Source organism: Arvicola amphibius, chromosome 7 (genome assembly GCF_903992535.2).
Source record: "Arvicola amphibius chromosome 7, mArvAmp1.2, whole genome shotgun sequence".
Classification (NCBI taxonomy): Eukaryota; Metazoa; Chordata; class Mammalia; order Rodentia; family Cricetidae; genus Arvicola; species Arvicola amphibius.
Genome location: NC_052053.1, coordinates 7,872,057 through 7,894,074, shown reverse-complemented (window position 1 = coordinate 7,894,074; position 22,018 = coordinate 7,872,057). Strand labels below are relative to the sequence as shown.

At 41.9% G+C, this 22,018-nt stretch overlaps 1 protein-coding gene across 5 annotated transcripts in view; it reads right to left on the bottom strand.

Annotated features, from left to right (window-relative positions):
* The window catches only part of Ccdc141 (coiled-coil domain containing 141), a 141,481-nt gene that overhangs the window by 76,980 nt on the left and 42,483 nt on the right, over positions 1–22,018 (bottom strand). For all 5 annotated transcript variants that reach the window (XM_038336541.1, XM_038336540.1, XM_038336542.1 and 2 more), the window contains 2 exons: positions 16,295–16,411; positions 1,713–1,907 (listed from right to left, as the gene is read on the bottom strand). In XM_038336541.1, the coding sequence (XP_038192469.1) occupies positions 1,713–1,907; positions 16,295–16,411 (312 nt within the window). The remainder of the gene's footprint in view (positions 1–1,712; positions 1,908–16,294; positions 16,412–22,018) is intronic.

The following is a 22,018-nucleotide window of genomic DNA, read 5'->3' as shown; positions in this document are numbered from 1 at the left end:
TGTGGACCAAAGGTGTGATGGAAATTTTACAACCTCTTACTTCAAAATTGGGCTGCTAAAGAGAAAAATAACTAGCAATTGACATCTACTTTGTTCATTATCTCCAGCTATATGTTGTATCTGTTTCCTATGTTAAAACAGTGAGACCCCCAAAGCACACAGTTAATCAAGAGTACTTAATAGGCTTACCTGAATGGCATCTTCTCTGTGTTAGAATTTTACTACTCATCCTTTCAAAAGATTTTTGTAAGTAAAGAATTTCACAATCAAGTAACCATGTAGCTTACAACACTCAGCACCAGTGTTGCAATTTTAGAGCGCTTTGTATGAAGTTTCCCTTGTCCTATGCTTATTACTTTGTCTGCCTTTAAATTGCTGAAATCTAACTGTTTAAACAATTCCATTGTAGACGTCTGGAGGTCTATGTGACTGTGGCAAAGGTCAGAAATGTTTCAAGTAACAGCAGCAGCCACACACACTGAACCCCACCTGTGTGTATAAACAGTAGCGAGGCATAGCTTAGGATTCTGGAGGTTGGAAGCCTGAGCTCCGGAAGGGACCAGGGTTCTGTTGTGATGAAGGCTCTTTCCTGGGTTGCCGACGAACTTCTTATTTCTCATGTAGCAGAAGGTGAGGTGGAAATCCTATTCCAGAGGCTCCACCTCTGACCTAATGACTTGTTACTGCTGAGCCATAAACATTACCCCCCCCCCCAGGACCACCCGCTACAACAGGAAGGTATTTGCCAAGGAAAAGTAACACACTTCTACTCAAGAAGACCCACTGATGGTCTGTACCAAGATTCCCTCATTGTCTTACTTAAACACGTAGGACCAAAGCAGAATGGCTCGTGTGGGCAGTTTCTAACCGTAAGACTCTGTATGCACAGAAGATTTATAATATCTACGTATTGCCACCTAATAAACTAAAGAAAAACATTTAAAAAAAAAAACAAAAATGGATCAGGGACATAGCTCAAGTGCTAGAGCACTCATTAAGTGTGCACAAATCTCCAGCACTATATAAACTGGTTTGGTAATGCATGACAGCAACCTGAGTACTAGGGAAGTAGACATAGGAAGATCAGATCAGAGCCATCCTTAGCTAAACTGGGAGGTGGAGGCCAGCCCGAACTACTTTTTAAAGCGAACAACAAAAGGTATTTTGGTAACACTGTTAAGGTTTTTCAACCTGATATATTTTATATTTCCTTATCTCTTGGAGAAACAATTTAATGTGAAGAATAGTGTTTTCCCCAATCAGACCAATGACAGCTCTAAAGGGAAACCTATTAAAAGTTGTTTTGTTGTTGGTTATTTATTTATGGTTTTTGTTTGTTTGCTTGTTTTTTTTTTTCTTTTTTCTTTTTTAAGAGAGTGTCCCACTATATAACGGACCTGGAACATGCAGACCAGGCTGGCCTCAGACTCACAGCCACCCGAGTGTGTGTCATGAAACCTAGCTTTGGAGTGATTTTAAAAAGTAACTCTATGCACATCAAAACATAATCTCTTAGTTGAAAACAAAAACAAAAACAAAAAAAAACCGAATAGCCACAACAAGAATATGATCATATAATTCTTTTCTACTTCTATCAGTTTGATATTCTACATGGACTTTAGCCTTTTGCAATGTGCCCTGACCAGCTAACACATGGCTCTCTTATTGGATGGCCTACGTACCTACGATTATCATCTTGATCTCACACTGACCTTATTGGCGCTATTGAAAAAGTCATTTGCCACAGTTAACCAGGTCTTTCTATCCACCATAAGTCGACCAAACTCTTCTTGAAGCCGATTCAGTTTCTGGTTAGACAGCTGTAGGTGTTCTTTGTCTGTGAAGTCCTTCGACAGAAGAATCTCCAGGGCCTGGCTCTTCAGCTTCTCTGCGGTCGAATTCCACTCCTATAAGAGAACATCCTCTTTAATGATTGCACACAGATCTTGCCATGAATTGAATGTTTGCATCTCCTTCCCCAAATCCAAAGCTGACATGGAATCCTTGAATGTGATGGTTTGGGGAGGTGGAGGTTAGGACAGAGGACGGAGCCTCCAAGTAGGATACCCACCTCTCCTTCTGCTACAAAGCACACAATTGGAAGTTCATCTGCATCCCAGGAGGAGCCCTAATCACAACAGAACCCTCGTCCCTTCCTGACCTCCAGAATTGTGAGAAATGAGTTATTCTTGCTTATCAGTCTTTGTCTATGATACTTCACACTACAGAAACCAGAAATAAGGCACCCACTCTGCCATGCCTGAAAGATTCAGGAGACATGAATCAGAAATCTGTCATTATATTTTCCAATCCATAAAGCCCAATACATTGTTTAGAAGCAAATGCTACATTGTGGGTTTCAGAACCAACGTGTAGTCAGAATAGAAAAGGGATACAGAAAACAGGTTCCAGAGGAGAATGGCAAAGGGGAAATGGTAGAGTGACTGACGGATCGTGCCCTACAGCAGAGCACCTCCATTTCTGCTACCTCGACCCCTAGACACAATCAACATCCCCCACTCATTTTGTCTGATATGCATTCATCTAAGTGTCAAAAACAGTATCTCTCCCACAATTCGGTCTCCTTGTCAATGGAACAGATATGTACAAGAAAGAGAGAGGAATCACATGTCCATGGCTATTGTTTTTTGTGTTCACCTGCACAGAAAGACTGAAGTTCATTACTCATCATAAAATAAACACCCATCAGAATGCACTGCTTTCTTCTTGATCCTGGTCTCATCTGTTAATGCTTCACGCTTAGTGATGTGTCAGAAAAAAAAAAAAGCGTTGCTTTCTACTTTAGGTGGCATGAGGGTTAAAAACACAACAGAGAAAAAAATACATGTTGGAATAAACCAGTATTTATGTTAATTTCTCAATTAAGTTCAAGTTTCTTGAGTGATTGGTCTGCATAAAACAATGATCGGCACTAAGATGCTGTCTCGCCAGTGTGTTTTCCGGTGCCATCTCAGCTGACATTAAATAAAGCACAGGGCAATTCACGAAGCTTAAGAAATTGAACATCAGACTTCAAACATCTCAGCCTGACTCTGTCCTGGCGTGTCTGTTATGCAAAATATTCTGTTAATAAATCACATTGGTTATATTATGTTGCATAAAACAAGTCTAAGTTTAGGGTCATGTGCCAAGACGGTTTCCATTAATTTCATAAGACACACTGCATACAACATACATGGGGACTTCAAAGAAAGAATAAAACATAACTTCATTCTTTAGCAATACGCAGATTGCTATTTCAGACAACTATTCTATATTACATTGTAAAATATATTAAATATACATACACAATATGAGAGTGTTTTTCGGTGATAATGAGTGGGTCTTAAATGTAGAAATGACAGATATTCTTTTGAAATATCCATGAAACCTGTCCCAGTACGTATCCAAGTGGGAACTCTTTTGACCAAGGGATATGAAAAAAAGGGAGGCAGGTTAAGGGGATAGCACTGGGGTGGAGGAGGAGTGGGAGGAGCCTGCTGTAAGTGTGGCTTGTAACTATAATCTCGGATTTGGGTGTGGTTTTTTTTGTCATGTTTCACAGACTCAGAAGACACTGGTACACACAGTGACATAGCCCATAAGAAGGACCAGGGAGGCTAGTGCCAGGTTCTCTGTACCATGCTACCTTCCAGAGACCTGAAGGTACACACACAGTGACATAGCCCATAAGAAGGACCAGTGAGGCTAGTGCCAGGTTCTCCGTACCATGCTACCTTCCAGAGACCTGAAGGTACAGATACCAAACCCTCCACATTCCTCACCGAGGAGAAGAGCTGTCCTCATAGGCACGGGCTTTGTGCCACATGCCTTCTCAAGATCACCGACTTTCTCAAAGAGCATTGTGTCCCCACTTGAACAGAACCCACACATTTATTCCATGGCATTCTTCTCCAAAGATGGTAAATAACCCACCCACTTCAAGACCAGCAAAGACCTGTTGGGAAAGAACAAATGTTCTCGAAGTGGCACCGTCTGCAGTCCAGGCACCAGGCCTCACTGAGTTATCAACCCTACTTTCTTCCATGAGTTCTCTCATTTCCCCCATTACCTAATATTTGATCTTCATGTACGGGTATTTCTTTCTCTCAATTCTGAGCTAAAAATAGCTGTATGTTCCCCAAGGGTTACTGGATAGTATGGTACTCAGTGTTAAGAGGAATAGGGTTCTGTGTCTCTGCTATGCTGGTGTGTGCCAAGCCCCTCTACAAGGCCTTGAACTGTCTGCTTGTCTTCCTGCTAACCCTACCCTTCCTGTTTTCTTGTTTATTTTTCCTTAATTCTTTCCATCTTTTATGCATGCATGTGTGCTGTGCTGTGCATGAGTATACACTGGCATCCTTCGGCATCAGTGAGTGTATGTCCTCAAACACTCTCTGCCTTATTCATTGAGGTAGGAATTCTCAATCAAACTCAGAGCTCACTGATGTGGTTGTTGCTAACTCGTCTGCTCTCTGCATCTACTGTCTGCACCTACTAAGGTTGGAACCACAGGCCATTTACATGCAGTTCCAGGGACCCAAATTCCAGCCCCGACACTTGTATAAAATGTACTTTAGCCACTGGGCTATCTCTTCAGTCTCCTTTGTACATTTAGCTGCCCACAAGATTCACTTCAAGACTTTCGGCCATTGTTTCTATATAATCCCTTAAGATCTATGGGACAATTAATCTTGACCTCATGCGAAGAAATACTCAATACATGAAGATGCAGACTAAAACAGGTCATCTTTTTTCAATTGGCATTGACTAAAACCTTATGCATTGATTAGTGAGGAAGGACCCTTAATAAACGCAAAACGGGGGGATTGCTTAGTGTGCTATGTGTAAGGAAGATGCAGACACAATCAGAATGTGGAGAAATGGTCCATAGCCATAGTGCGTTGCTAGCTGACTTCAAGCTTTAGGATGCTGCACTAGCTGCCAGCAAGGGGGTAACCACGGCTTCTCCTTCCTGCATGGCAGCACTGTGCCATGTCCTCTTCGGGTATCACCTCACATCATCCTAACCTACCCCTCTAAGGCCCAATCTGTCATTCACGTTTTAAGCACAAGATAACTAGGGCTTAGAGGAATTGCACACTTGCCAAAGGTCTCAGCACCGGCAAGAAAAGGAATCAAAACCTAAAGACAGGTTCTTTCTCCATCATCTCCATCATCTTCATCATCATCATCTCCATCATCTCCAACATCACCTCCATCACCTCCATCATCTCAATCATCACCTCCATCATCACCTCCACCACCTCCATCACCTCCATCATCACCTCCATCATCACCTCCATCATCACCTCCATCATCACCTCCATCATCACCTCCATCATCACCTCCATCACCACCTCCATCACCTCCATCACCTCCATCACCATCTCCATCCCCAGCTTGCCATGGAGGACGATACAACGGGTTTTCACCTCTCGAGTAGGTTTACCCTACCAGCTGAGAGAGAGCTGCTGTGTTTAAACTTCCCTAGGGCCCTGATAAGGCCTCCGTGATGATAAAAGTCATACCCCACCCTAGGATTTTCTGATTTCAAATCAGAAATCTCACTACTGCAAAACAAATGCCATATCTATATCTATTATAGATATAATAAAAAAAATCCTGCCGAAGCATAGGCTTACTTTTGCTTTACCAATTGAACAAACTAATAAAGCTCTCTATCAATAAGGAGAGGAAGGCCTTTTCTTTAAACACTGCCTTTAGGGTAAAAACTGAAAATCCACACGAGAGAATGTTCTGGTAAAGAGTCAAGTGTGTGGGAACCGCACCCCCGGCAACCCTCCCTCATCCCCCCTTACATACACACTCACACCCACACACACCCACACCCACGCACTGTCACTTTTTTGAATCCTGGTAAAAAGAGTAGACTTTGACCTTCTGAGGAAACAACAAAGAATCGGGTTCAGCTCTTATCTCTTTCCATTCTTAATTACATTCTCACATGAACTCATGGGCATTAAATAAAGCTGGGTGCATTCACTTTTTTCTATTCAATCTTCTCAGAAAATTGGCTCTGTTTTCTTTGGGCAATCTGCAGGCGATTTCTGATGCGTTTCTACACCACAGCAATGATGTATTTCCCCAGGCATTTTTCTGAGGAGACACTTTTACTGCTTTATTATTTTTTTTTTAAGATAAAACTTTCGGAAGTCATCTGAATCCATCACACTTTTTAAAAAATACAGTTGTCAACCTTGTCAAGGCTGTGGGAGCCCAATGGCGAGAATCTTATCTCTTTTTCTCTGAACCATTCTTGCTGTCTCTTCAGTGTTAAACGTCATACAGGGTTCCCGTTACATTTCCAGTGTGTGTCCCCACCAGCAGAAGCCAAGGTCTGCCATTTCCCTGGCTTTCCAATTAGACAGAGGTGCGTGCATATCCCTGACCCAATAAAGTCGAGTGGCCACGTGTACTCCTGGGCTCAGGCTGTCTCTCTGGGTCATCCCATTATTTCCATGTTTTTCAATCACAGTAGTGACCTTTTAAAACTGTACCGCTCAGTATTCCATTTGCTATAGAAATCGAGCTTGCTCTAGAAAGGGAATTTTATAGAGGATTAGTGTGGCTAGACAAGAAAGGGGGAAAGATTTCTTTTTTCTCTTATTTTTGTTACAGTCTTAGGCAAGATTTCAAATGAAGTGATGGATCGCCATTAAGTGGGTTCAAAAAGTAAAGTATGTCCACTAGTACAATTTGAAAAGCAAAAGAAATAACAACTGCAGCATTTTTAATAAGCTTTGCTTCACACAAAACTTCCCCACAGAGCAGAAGACATTGTAATTCAATACCTTATGATACATTGTTACTCAATGCTTGATTTCACAATGTAATTCTGAGGTGAGGGGAGATGGACGAAGTGAAATCAGGGATGCATGTGTAAGAGATTGAGGAAGGCTGACAGGCTATTACTGCCCAAACCAGATGGGGCAGAGGCCCGTGTTGACTTCATGTACTGCTCCCAAAGCAAGGCTGATTCCAAGACCACCTCACTGAATGCAGACCATTTCTTCCTCAGTCTAAAATCTATGATCCCATTTGGTTCAGTACCAGGAGGATTAACTCACTGACAGAAAAAAATCAGAATTTCACATGATTGCATTAGCAGATGGTACAAACAAACCTGGCAATTTTAATCAAAGAACATTGAAAGTTGAGCAGGCATGTTTTTGAAAGAAATGTTTACGCTCCGGAAGAATGGCAGCGAGCAGGCAGAAAGCACAAATTCTGATTATGTCAAGTGAACTGTTGTGCAGGTCCTCCTCATTATGCTCCCTTCCAGGCATTTCCAGGCTGACCTGTCCGACTGTAGGGTCATCCTAGAGAAAAAGGGCTCCCTCACGGTCCTTGTGTTCAGAGTACACTGCCCGCGGGCCTTGTGAACTATGCCCTCCCGCGGTACATCCCTACAAGGGCACGGGCTGCCGGCAGAAAGAACCTTGTTCTCATCTATGGATGAAAGAAACGCACAATTTAGCCTCCCTGTAGAGAATTCTGGAAATGAGCAGGACGTGGGTCTGGAAGAAAGCTTTATATTCCTAACTTGCTAAACTTTTACAATTGAGTTCGACTTCCCCGGCAGACCAGTGTTGGCACCACCACTTGGTGGTGCTCCTGTTCCTGTAGCAGCTCCATTCAATGACACAATCAGCCGTACCTTCACAATCCGGTATTTGAAGTGCTCCCAGATTTGATTTATTAGCCTAATTCTTCATAAATAACCCTGCTGGGATTGAGACTGACAGGCTATGCTAGAAACAACAGATATCCCCAAATTAGTTTCTGAATATGAGTTAGGCTATTTTCTTTTCATTGCAAGGAAAACAAAGCAAGCAGCACCCCAAACCCTGGCTTGAGCATTTGTGGGTTCTTTTATTCTCTCTTCAGTGTTTGGCCACTGAGTGGAGCCCATAGTTCAGCAGGGAAGAGCAGGTGCTATGGCTGGCACTGAACAAATGGCTGTGGCATAATAAAGTTTAGAAGCAAACTATAAAATCAGTAAGCACGTGATAAACAAAGCCCCACACCATTGATTAGAGTATGGGGGAATCTTCTTATTCTTCCTTAGTTTTAGGTAGATTTTAAGTATGTGGGAAGCCGGGTGATGGTGGCACACGCCTTTAATCCCAGCACTTGGGAGGCAGAGACAGGCAGATCTCTGTGAGTTCGAGGCCAGCCTGGTCTAACAAGAGCTAGTCCCAGGATGGGCTCCAGAGCTACAGAGAAACCCTGTCTTGAAAAACAAAACAAACAAACAAAAAAGTATGTGGGAAACTGCAGAGGGTATTTTCCCAAGATTTATATTTTCTGAGAACCACATTCTTTCTTCTTACATCTTTGCTGTTTTCTTTAGATTTCTTGCCCCCGAACACTTTTTTTTCCTAGTTGGTTATTACTTTATTCAGACTGGTGTTTCTCTATTTCAATCAAAATTAATAAAAGTTTGACTGACCAAAGCATTTTTAGAGAACACAGTTTACCTACACTCTGACCAGCCTACAGGTTAGTGAAGTAGTCGCATTAGTGACCTGCCATGGCTTAGGTGTCTGTTAGAGAACCTACTAGGCATGTTTTGAGAGTCCAAACATATGTAAATCAACTAGAGGGGAAATTGTGAGGTTTCAGCCTCATATAGAAATTCCCCTGTGTGAAATAGATTAAATTATATTAGCAGAAGAAAGGCTTCTGTGTGTTTTACCCACCGTGATCATCAGCTAAAAACTAGAACAATGGTTGTAAAGGCAGTAACATCTTTTGGGAAAGTTTTAAAATCATATTTTGTGATTTACTTCATATTCATTGAATCATAATTTATATTGGCATGGTGAAAATTATTTTTAAAAAGCTGAATATTTTATTAAAGAAGCAATAGTACTTCTAACCCATGAAATGTTAGGATGACAATGTAGACTATTCATAAGGTAGTAATAAACAGGTAGTAAGTGGCTTAAAACATGTTGTGATCATTCCAATAAATGGAGTTTGGATTGTATAATCATGGAAGTTTTAGCATTAAAACTAAACAAATTAGTCGCTTAAAAATTATGCTACTGCCTTGATGAATTGTAAATCTAAAATTTAAATTCTGTTTTATAAATCCAGTAAAGTTTGAAATGGGCTACAGAAGACACAATGCCAAGTAAAAGCCTTGTCTTCACACTTGGCGAGAGACTTGTTTGGAATCTCTCTGAAGCACTGGGTTCTGTTTCATTCTTTCTTCGTGCTATCGTTCAGAAAAAAAGGCATGAATGTGAAGAGAAAATCAAAATAAACATTTTTTTAGGTTTTCTTTCTTAAAAATTTCCAAATACCTATATAGCTATTTTAAACATTTCCTGTAAAGCTTTCGTAGCTGTATGTAGAATATTCATTCACACTCTCTTCATTATAGGAGCGAACCCTAGCCTCTCACAGTATGGAAGACATCATCTGCCGTCAAACAAAATGCACTCGGACTAGAATTTCTCCCATGTATCTCTCTCCCTGTAGGCTCTGATGCAGCGTGTCACTAAGGAGAGCTACAGCACTCTTGCTCTGTGCTCAATAACCCATGCAGCAGCGGCCGATGGTGCTGGGTGGGGTTTAGAACTCTCACACTGCGTGGGGGACAATCCAAAAAGCATTCTTCAGCATCTCTTAAGGATATCTGACTAATACCAAAGGAATCCCTGTGAGCTCAAGTGGAAACCAAACAAATGCTTAACAGAAAGCACCTGTCCTTTCCCGTTAGAGAACCTGAGATGCCCTCTCCCAGGCTTTAGGCTTGGATGGGAGTTCTAGCTGGGGAGCTTGGAGCTGGGACTGGGTAAAAGGCAGTGGCTGGTGCTTATGAAAAGGACAGCCCTGGCCAGAGTAGTAAGTCAAGGCAAGGAAAGGTAGGGGTGGATGTGGGAGGGGTGGGAGTCGGGGTGAGAGGGTTCTTGATCATAAGAGAAATGCAGCTGACCAGAGCAAGACTTTCCCAAGCATTTCCTATGGGCGGAGAGGTCTAAAACAAGGCTTAAAATCAAGGTGGGAGCTGTCAAGGGAAGTGAAGATGACAAGTGGTGGGAAGTGGAAATGACCAAGAAACAAGAGAGGGGTAGAACGAAGAGCGGGGACTGGAGAGATGGCTCGATGGTTAAGAGCACTGGCTGCTCTTCCAGGGGACCTGGCTTTGGTTCCCAGCATCCACATGGCCCCTTATAAGATGTCTTAGACTCCAGTTCCAGAGTATACAACGCCCTCTTCTGGCCTCCATGAGGCACCAGGCAGACATGTGGTACACAGACACACAAACACGCAGACAGGCAAAACACCATGCACATAATAATAATAATAATAATAATAATAATAATAATAATAATAAATGAATATAGGATGAAACAGGGAATTAACCGATGCTAACTAAACAAATTTTCACAGCCGATATAAATATATTCTAATGTACCCAATTAAAACAGTTATGCCGATTGTCTCAGAATCATCCAGAACGAGGAAGCAGCAGAGACAAGGTGACAGAAGTGATACGGAACAGCCCCTGCGGCCCAGGTGTAGCTGATAAACAAAGGAATGGGATGGAGATCGTGAGTCAGCAGCTCCGAGTGAGGCCAGGAGACAAGAACATGGAATCTGAGAGCATCGTAAACCAAGGAAATCAGGCCAGGACCTGAGGAGTCACCAGCCGGATTCCACAGTAGCACTAGGAGGTTGTAGTGGCTCAAGACTCACTGTTACCATTTAATTAGGCTTCATTAAAAAAGGACCTATACGATGCCAGACTTTGTGGGAATTTCCATTTTAGGATTGACTAGAGAATCAGGAGACAAGAGGGAAAACCAGGACTCAAAACAAAAGCAATTGAATCTTCTTTGAGGCATTTACACAGAGTGAGCCGAGGGTGCCGTAACAGTGAGAGCAGGTGCCTCCAACCTAGCGATTACAGACCTCAGCCTTCCGTTTCTGTGGAACTTAGCTCCTTCTAAAACAGACATATTGCTTTAAAATGCAAATTTCCCTTGGAAATTAAAAGGATATGGCTTGCTGAGCTTGAAACTAGCCCTAAGTAAGAGACAAGAATTGGGTTACCAATTAAAAAAAAAAAAAAACCAACAGTCTTTTATGGATTTTCCCAAGGCTCACTGGCAAACTCAATACTATTTATACAGATTTGTGACTGTTGGTGATGGCATTGTTTCTAATTTATGTTCTGTGAAAAATGACATCTGCTTATAATTGGTAAGTTCATTTAAAAATCAGGCAAGTAAAACAAATTATTCACCAAAATGAAGACAGAGGAATTGAGATGTGTGGATGCAGGTGTCCTGATGTTGGGAGAGCACGGCTAGTTTTTGCCTTGAGACATTTTAGGTTTGATTTACAATCTATACAAAGCAGTACAAAAGCAGCAGATTCAACTCCGTTTCACAGATTTTTCCCTACAGTCGCCAGATAGGATGTGGACTGACTTAAGGAGGGAGGATGCTTATTTTAACTTTATCAATTTTGAACCTGTCTTCGGGGAAGGAAGTCAGGAAAGGACGAAAGACCGGATAGCGCAGTACTGAGTTTCTCTGTGTAAATTAACATATGCAGGAATGAGAAGAAAACACTCCAATGCTTGTGAAATACTAAGAACATATTTGGATAACCTGAAAACTGGTTATTTGAACTCTGTATTGCCCCACACCTCCTGAAGCATCAAAGAAATATACAAGTAGTTCCTTTATACTAAATATTCCATTTCAGTGGTAGTTACAGAGAGTAATCATGTGCTTTCATTCAAAAAATATATTCTGATCATGCTTCTCCCTCCTCCAACTCCTTCCAGGTCATCCCCACTCCGCATCCACATATTTTTTAAAGAAACAATCAGAAATCTCACATACTTACCTTTTGATTTTCAATCACCTGTTTAATGGGTCCAAGATGGGGGAGGGGACAAGAAGCCAAAGGAAATCAAGTCCAACACATGGGCAATCTTGTCCAAACCCTCAGAAACTACAGATCTATTTAGATTTATATTGTCATGGCTGGGGAGATGGCTTGGTAGTTAGGAACACTTGTTGTTCTTGCAGAGGACTGGATTTAGTTCCCACCACCCACACAGGGGCTCACAGCTATCTGTAACTCCAACTCTGGGGGATCTGATGCCACCTTTGATATTTGCAGGCATCAACTACACACAAGGGGCACATATATACATCCAGGCAAACATTCACACACATATCTATCAATCTAGGATGGATGGATGGATGGATGGATGGATGGATGGATGGATGGATGGGTATATGGATGGATGAGGAGAGAGAGAGAAAGAGAGAGAGAGAGAGAGAGATTAATTTAGACCTAGGTTTTAACCATGACTACAATTTATAATGTCTTTGGGACTCTACACTTTATATTGTCTTTGATTCCACTGTTTGTTTGTTTGCTTGGTTGGATTTGCTTGGTTATTTTATTTTTCCTTTATATCTTTAACCTCCAAAGTATGGTTCAAAGGCCAACATAACAGCATTACATAGGAGTTTGCTACACATGAAAGCACATCCTAAGCCTGATACATCAAATCCTACTGTAGCTGGAGAATCTCTGGTCTACAGTACTCTGAAAAAGCAATCTCTCTCTCTCCTCTCTCTCTCTCTCTCTCTCTCTCTCTCTCTCTCTCTCTCTCTCTCTGGAGACAGATGTCTTAGTTAAGATTTCTATTGCTGTGAAGAGACACCATGACTACAGTAGTTCTTATAAAGAAAACATTTAACTTGGGTGGCTCACTTGCAGTTTCAGAAGTTCGGTCCATTATTCATAGCAAGGCAGCATGCAGGCAGATGTGGTGCTGGCATAGCAGCTGAGAGTCCTACATCTTGCAGGCAACAGGAAGTCAACTGAGGCACTGGGCAGTATCCTGAGCATAGGAAACCTCAAAGCTCACCCCCACATTGGCAAACTTCCTCCAACAAGACCACACCCACTCCAAAAAAACCATATCTCCTAATGGCGTCACTCCCTGTGAGATTTTGGGGCCAATTACACTCAAACTACCACGACAGATGAGTAAGAAACAAATAACAAAGACTGTAAAAGAGGTTTGTGTATGACATGATCATACATGTAGAAAATCCAGTGGGGTACTCACAGCCTCTCAGAGCTAACCCACTACCACTCCCAAATCTACTTTGTTTCTATAGACTAACGGTGACCAATTTGAACAGGAAATTAGAAGACAGTTTGATTTATTATAGTATAAGGAATAACAACATGGGAAGGAATTTAATGAAAAGAGAACAAGATTAGTGCACTGAACATTATCACTGCTGAAAATGGGGGAGAAATCCAGAAAAAGTCTAAGTAAATGGAAAGAAATTCTACGAATATGAACCAGAAAATTAAATAGGGTTAAGATGGCAACACTAGGGGCTGGAGACATGACCCGGTGGTTAAGAGCACTGGCTGTTCTTCCAGAGGACTTGGGTTTGGTTCCCAGCACCCACACAGTGGCAAACAACCATCTGTAACTCCAGTTCCAGGGGAGTCAGTATCCTCTTTTGGTTCTGTGGACATTGCATCCATGGTACATAGCTATACATGCAGGTAAACACCCATACACATGACATAAAATTTTTAAAAAGAAAAAATTACAAGAGTAATAGTACTCCAAATATCTAGAGATACAAAGTAAAATACTTGCCAGGATCTTCAGGGCTCTATCTGAAGAAATGGAAGGTCAATCCTAATGTTCATGTAAAATTGTAGGACAATCTAAATACCCAAAATGGCTGTGACGGCTTGAAATAGGAACAAAGAGACCTTACACTTCCAAATTTTTTCTTTCAAATTAAGATAGTGTAGTACGTCAGCATATAGTGGCTGTATAGGTGGTAATTATTCACACAGATTATTCAAATAAACCTGCAGGAAGTTCTGCTTTACTTCCTTTTCCCATACTAGAAAGCTTCACCATTGCCTTTTTTCCTTTGAATACTGTTTCTGTGGGACCACAGCACTGGCGCTTCTCACAAGATAGTCTAATAATATTATTTATAGGAACCCGGGGCCAAGATCACAAATCTAGTTTATGAAGTCAACCACAAGTGGAAAATATTTTCAATGGCTTGGAAAATCAGATTAGATGACTCATGGAAGACATTTTGGGTCTTGAAGCTGGTGGTTGTGAACACTACTGGACCCAAATACAGGAGGTAACATTTTTACACATTGCTCTCAGTTTGCTCCTCAGAACTGTAGAGACCACTGTTAATAAAGGTCTTCATAATGACTGTACTCTCATCTGTAAAAAACAGGGGAGCGTGGGCATGCATGACTAACACCTCTAAGTCCCTTGTAAATTTCAGCACGCATACAAGTTGTCATGGGAGAATTGTAAAACAGGCTTTGGCTCTAGGTTTGATGGGGAAGCTGAGGGGAATGCTTGCATAGCATGGCTGTAAACCTCCCTGGAAGATGCAGATTAATAACCTCCATCTCTAAAGAGACTATGACCCACCTCTAAAGTCACTAAGGTTACCGGAAGTGTTTTCTTCAGCCTCATTTCTCTTGTGTTCTCAGGTAGAGTTTGCAGTGCAGTCTCAACTGCAGAGAAAGCTCTCCTGTTCAAGGGCATCTCACTGCTCATTGGCTCTCAACTCCACTTGCAATTTTGCCTCGGGGGTAGCAAGTTGACTTATGATGCCATCTAAGGATGACTTAAAATAATCCATGTTTGCTATTCCCTTCTCAGTTATATATGTGAAAGGAAAATCATTTCCATATTAAATAAGAATGGCATAGCTAAAACAATGACTCACGCTCCAAGGTTCTATTTAAACACCCTCAACTATTTCAACACACTCTGAAACCTCACCGAAAGCAGTAAAAGCTACTCCACTTCTCAATTTGAATGTACTCCAGCAGGAAGCAATGGCGCCATTTCTGTGGCTTATTTAGAAAAAAATTGACAAGACTGACAGCCACAGCCCATGCCATCCAGCTCCCTGCTGGCCAGCCTCAAGGCAGGAAGCACCAACACCCGCCTTCCCTGTGAACCTGGTTACTTCCATGAGGTTCAGAGATGACCCCCCCACACACTCTATGTCTTATTTCCAACTAATTCTCTCTGAAAATGACATCCCCGGTCACCTCTCATGGCTGCACACAAACATGAGTCCAGAAGGCAATGTGCTGCTTCCTATTTGGGACATGTAAAAAATCGAATCGTTTCTCAAAGAATAAGATTATTGAAAACCCACAGATGAAAACTGTCTGACTTAGGGTTTTTATGACTGTGAAGAGACCATGGCAGCTCTCAGAAAGGAAAGCAATTAATTGGGGCTGGCTTCACAGCTCAGAGGTTTAGTTCATTGTCATCATGGTGGCAAGCAAGGCAGCGTGCAGGCAGACATGGTGCTGGAGAAGGAGCTGAGAGCTCTTACACCTTGATCCCACAGGAAGTGGTCTGAGACACTGGGCATATCTTGAGCATGGGAGACCTCAAAGCCCACCCCCCATGGTAATATATTTCAACAAGGCCACACCTACTCCAATAAGGCCATACCTCCTCATAGTGCCACTCCTATAGGCTTATGAGAGCAAATAGTATTCAAACTACAATAAAAAAAAAAACCATCTGAAAGTTTGCCTGATGGATGGAAAAGTAAATGTTTAGGGACTACTACTTACAGGTAAGTACTTACACACATATTTTTCCCAGGAATTCCTAAGTTTCTTTTTTAGAGGTGCCCATGAAAATGAGGTACAGAGGAGCAAAGTGTGTCCAATGTTCTGAGTGAGGATACAGCAAGAACTTAGTGTATCCAATGTTCTGAGTGATACAGCTGGAACTTAGTGTATCCAATGTTCTGAGTGATACAGCGGGAACTTAGTGTATCCAATATTTTGGGTGGTAAGACATCAGAAACTTAAAACTGCTTTTGTTGTAGTTTGGTTTTAGTGTTTCATACAGAGAGATATAACCCATCTTAGCATGATAGTCATGACAGTAATTATGATTTGTGTGTGTATATATGTATGAAAAAACAAGAACAAGAAGGATAAGAAAAGAAGAGGAAGAGGAGGAGGAGGAAGAGGAAGAGGAAGAAGAAGAAAAAGAATTCTTACTGTTATTCTAGAAGTCAGTGGGCAGTGGTACCTAATTCTCTAATGATCATTTCCATGAAATCAGTAGATTATTCAAAGCAAATAGTTCTTTCTCTTGGTACCCAGTATAAATGGCTGATTCAACCATATTTGAAGAGAAACCCTGCTTGCATTGCCCACTTACTCAACTGTGTCTTACCTTAGCTCTGACTTCCAGGTCCTCGTGCCTACGGATTAACTCCTTGTTGCTGGAAAGTGAGGAGCCCAGACTCTGCTCCTGCAGATCTCTTATCATTTTCTGGAACCAACAGGTGACCTGGGAGAGGTGAGAAGAAAGCGTCAGTGCTTAGATGATCAGGATAAAGGATTAAAGCTCAGAAATAATTCCACAATACTTCAAAACCAAGTATTTCAATTTCTTTCTACGGAGACGAATGTGTACATATGAAGTTAATATCATCTAGGTTTTTAATGTTCTCTTTACTTCAACCTACAAATGCTGAAGAGAAAAAGAGACAAAACAATCCCAGAAAAGCACAGGGATCACTTAGCAGCTCCATGGATTATGGAGCAAGGGAAATGATCAGAATTATCTCCAAAGCAGCAGCCGGGCATTCCCATGCAGTCCAGAAATCTTGCTTTGTTTTCAAAGATAACTTTCTTTCTATATATAAACGTGAATCTGAATATAGTTACATAAAACCCAGTTAAAAATATTGAACAGCATATGTGGAATTATTTTTCCTACCATAAAAAAAGAAAATGCAAAAGTATTTAGTTTGCTGTCACTGGTAGAAATCTGCCTTGAGAAACCAAATGGGAACGGTGTTACATTTCCACTGACTTTATAAGAGCCTGGTTCAGTTTCATGTGTAGCTGATTCACGGCATATGCCATACAACGTCTAAATGACAAATATCATGGAACTTGAAGAGAGCAATACGTATTTTTTGTTCCTTTAATATTTTTCTGTTAATTAACTTTGGGGTACTGTTGATGCTGAACCCAGGGTTCCCACAAACCGAACAAGCATTCTACCACTAAGTCCCTGAGGCGCTTGTTTCCAGAGACGCCAGTTTTTAAGAGACACCATAACTTGAAGTGAGACTTCTGACTTACAGTCCCTGAACACATATAAGGGCCTTGTATCCATGAAACGAATTGCAGCTAGATTTGTACTATCTGCTTCTTTATAGTATTATTCCCTGAATATTCCCATAATGACTAGTTTTTAAGAGATCGCACTATAAATTAGATATTTTGCTAGTTGGGTTGAGAGCATCATCATTGTTTTTCTCAGTAAGTCCATAACAAGAGCAATAAAATCAAATATAACAAATGTAGAGGAAGAAGTAAATGTGTTTGGAGGGGTGTAGCAGTTCATCCGGAGACAGGGGAGAGACCTGTCCCAAGTGGGCACAAGTCCAAAACCGATGCTCTTACTCTTGTGCCCGTCACCATGGCTCATGCAAGCTACAGCCTTTCAGCCTTGCTCTCTGGGGACACTGTTGCCAAACCTCGGGAATGAAAAATAGCAGCCTGTTCAAAATGGTGGGCACAGCCAAACCCTGCAACAGGAAGGAAGCCATGAAGCAGGAGGCTGGGGAAAAGGCTGTTAGCTCTGACGTTCTGAACTGAAAATGTCCCTCACACTGCAGATGGCAGGGGTAGAGGCTCACCTGAACTCAGGTTCCCAGGACCACCAGTGAGCAGATGTGGCAAAGCTGATCTCAAGATAAGGTTTGGACCAACTTAGCGTTTTCCCAGTGCAGACTAGACAATAAGTTATGGGGCAATGGAGATTCTGCAGCTGGTCAAATTTTAGCCCTTTATCAGTGCAAACAAAATAAACACATTGATCCTGTAGCTACTTTTATGTGATATATATTTCACGTGATCTGTATATTTAAAATAAAGAACTGTAAATATATTTATATTGTAAGATACATATGAGTATGTTTACAATTCCTTAAAGTCATTTTTTTTCTTCTATCCAATTAGAATCTGATAAAGTGCAGTGTGCCCATAAGGATTTTCAGAGGTCACTTAATTAAGAGCAATAAAGTTTATTTTACTTTTTTATAAAATAATTTCTTATGGCAGGACCAGTGACTCACGGGGTGATCTGAGGATTATCCCCAAAGAGATCATGAATATCACTAACTCTCAGGAATTATTGAGTTGTGAAGCGATAGGAGTGAGTCTTTTCTATTCCTAGCTAATGTCGGGGTGGGGGCAGACATCTCAAGCATGTGTCATCATGGGGCCGCTAAGATGGAAGACAAGTGAATGGGTGGAAACAGGTGTTTGCTAATCTCCCTGAAACAGGTGAGCAGCTGACGCCTCAGACGGTCCCATTTAATCTGTGAGTCAAGAGCTAGCCATCCAACACATGCCAGGGATGGTGAAATCCAGGAGGGAGTAGGCTGTTGGGGTTTTTGGTTTTGCTTTTTGCTATGTTTTGTTTTTTTTTTGTTATTTTGACAAGGGATCTTACCATATAGTTCTAGCTGGCCTGGAACTTGATATGTAGACCAGGTGGGCTTCCAACCCACAGATCTCTGCCTGCCTCTGCTCCCCAAGTACTGGGATTAAGGGTATGCACAGATGCAACCACTTATTTTAATTTTTAGATGGCACTGACTGGCTTCCTCCTGTAGATTTGCCTGACGCTATTTCAGCCCTCAAAAGCTCTGGTCCCTACTGAGCAATGCCTCGCAGGTAGAACGCGGTGGTGATAATCAGTATCTTTCTCTCATCCACATTCGCCTTTCAAAACATGTGGCCCTCTAGATCTACACATTTTTTTTTTCCTGACCAGATACATTTCAGGAAGAAACGGAAACAAGTTGGTATGAATATTTGGAGTAGCTCATCGTTAGCATGTTACACTTCATCATGAGGCATTCAGACACCAGAGCAGCCTTCTAGATCAGGTTTACCACCTGTGCTGTGGGGCACACTCAAACGGGCTAAAATAAGACGCCCTAATATTCTGATCCTTAGTCAATCATTCGTTACATCCCACAAGTCATTACTGCAGACAGCTGGCACAGCTATTCCAAGCGTTCTTTTTATAAGCTTTTCAATTGCACCAGTTGCTGTCCAGAGAGGCCGAGTGAGGCGTCCAGCCAAGAGGCACTTCTGCAGAACAGTGGCACAAAAGACGTATGAGGGAAGGAAGGAAGGACAAAACACACCAGAAACACACTGGAAACTGGTTCTGAGCATCAATCAGCAGGACACAGGGAGAAACAAAAACTTTTCCTCCCCCTTCTCAGTCCCAACCATCTAGCCTGACTCAACTGACAAGCTTCTGATCGCTCAATTGGTTGTCCTGGCTTCTATGTCTTTAGAGGAGGCAGGGCTAAATCAGAGACTATAAGGAACAGATCTTTTGGGTGGCTGAGACAGTCAGCAGACGGTGAAGAGAGACAGAAGCAGGTCAACAAAGATACAAAAAAGAAGAGAATTGTGATGTTAATAAAAATCAAGAATTATCCAGAAAGTTAAAGAGGAGTCAGAAAAAATTTGGTCAAGTGGCTTTGCACTGCCTAGTAGAGTAGCCTCCACCGGCAGAGAAGCTGGACTATGAATAGTCTAACCTGGAAAGTACTGTGAATATTAACTGCATATCAGAAATCGTGGTCTTTGGGTATTTTAAAAAGTGCAAATATCTCTTTGGAATTTTGTGTTCACTATCTATCAAAATTATATTTGGATTTGTTGAGCTAATAATATATAATATATAATATATAATATATAATATAATAATATACATTACTTTTCACTTGTTATGTGGCTTCTTTATTTTTCTCCTCTAATGGCCACTGGGATATTTAAAATCATATGTATCCATTGCGTTATATTTTCTTTGGCTGGCGATGCTAGTCAAGGGAGTTTGAAATATCATTAATTGTTAAATGTAAATTTGAAGATTGGCTCAGATTTAGCTAAGGGGAATTTAAATAGCTGAGCCAGGAGAAGGGTGGAATGAGGTGTCGGTCAGTCAACCTTTAGGGACTCTGTCCAGGTGGGCGTGAGAAAGAAGATCTAGGAAGCCTTCTGCAGAAGTTGAGCTCATTGGCTAAGCATTGGAAGATGAGGGGAGGGACAGCAGAAACAGGAGAGGTTCATTGGCTCAAAAAACTACTCCTTTCTTTGACTGGAGGAGGCACAGTTCTTTACAGTGGGGGACTGAAGGTGTGTAAGACCGGAAGGAGCGAGCCAGACTAAGAGAGAAGCGGAAGAACGCTTCGAGTGTCTGCTAGCCTTGAACAAGGAAGGGCAAGTTTTAGTAACTGAACATCCTCCCAACCACTCCTACTGAAAGAAACAAATGAAGAATGTCAGAGAAGAGGGTGGCGGGCTTCCCAGAGGCAGCAGGGACTACTCTATGCACCTTGTAACGTTACCTCAGTAATGTGCCTGTCCACCCTCTTCCTTGATTGAGACAACAAATGAAACGGACATGAGACCGGAAGGTATGTGCCCAAGTTCATGGAGTCAATAAAGAAGAAAGTCAGTCTGGAGCAGTTAAGACCACGGTCAGAGTCCGTGCTTTCTGCTCCGGCCCGATCTCTTCCTTCTCCAGTCTGGAGAAGCCTGGGTCTAAGAACATTTTTAAAACAAAACTTGCAAGGCAAGGCCGGAGCCACATGGATTCAAACATGGAGGTACCATCAGGGGGCTCCATAGAAGCTGCAGTCAGAGAAGAGAAAGAAGCCCGAGTCCAGCTGTCAGAATGACGTGAGGACGAGAGCCCCGGCAGAGGTGACAGACAGAGCGCGCACAGAATTCTACCTTGCAAATGATTGAAGGTCTATGACAGGGAGGACACAGCAGCAGAAAACGTTCTGTGAAAGTCAAAGGAGAGAAGGCCAGGAAGCAAACACGGCGAAGGGCGGTGAAGGCCGAGGCCCTGCACCAGACCCCGTGAGCACGTCTCTCCTCAGCAGTCTGTTCTGCAAACTGAGACGAGGCTTTAATCTTTATCTTTATTTAAAACTCTTCTAGAAGAGATGAGCTAGCAAAAAGAAATCCCAACCATCTTCGCAGAAATGCATTTTAAAAATAATAATGTCTTCAAACTACTTTGATTTTCTCTTCCTTGTGCGGAACAGTTCTTGGCACAGAGCCAACAACTGTTAAGACAAAAAAATTTTAAAAAATTGACAAGGAATAAAAAGGAATCAATTTTTTTATATTCCCCAGCCCAAGGATTTCTGACAGTCTTCCTATCCAATTACCAGAATCACCATGTCTGCAATTAGAGTCAGTGTCACGGTTCTAATGTTTACTTAGATTTTTCTTTCCTTTGCTTATAGCAGAGAAAGCAATTGTCTTTATCTTGTATTAGGCAATCTGGTCAAATGTGCTCTGAGCTTAATGAGACGATAATGAGAATAGAAAAACACGCCCGTCCCGTCAGGTGTGATGTGCGTCACAAGAGGTGACAGAGTCAGAAACACACCTGCCCTGTCAGGTGTGATGTGTGTTAGAAGAGGCGATAGAGCCAGAGAAACACACCTGCCCCGTCAGGTGTGATGTGCGTCACAAGAGGTGATAGAGCCAGAAACAAACCTGCCCCATCAGGTGTGATGTGTGTTACAAGAGGTGACAGAGCCAGAGAAACACACCTGCCCTGTCAGGTGTGATGTGTGTTAGAAGAGGTGACAGAGCCAGAGAAACACACCTGCCCTGTCAGGTGTGATATGTGTTACAAGAGGTGACAGAGCCAGAAACACACCTGCCCCATCAGGTGTGATGTGTGTTAGAAGAGGTGACAGAGCCAGAATACTGATTTTGCCCTCAAATTGTGTTTTTGTTTTGCTTTGCTTTGTTTTTAGGTAGATCCTTTAATCTCACCTACTTGATAGAAGAAAGGAACAATGATCAGCATGCATTCTACTTAGCAAACATG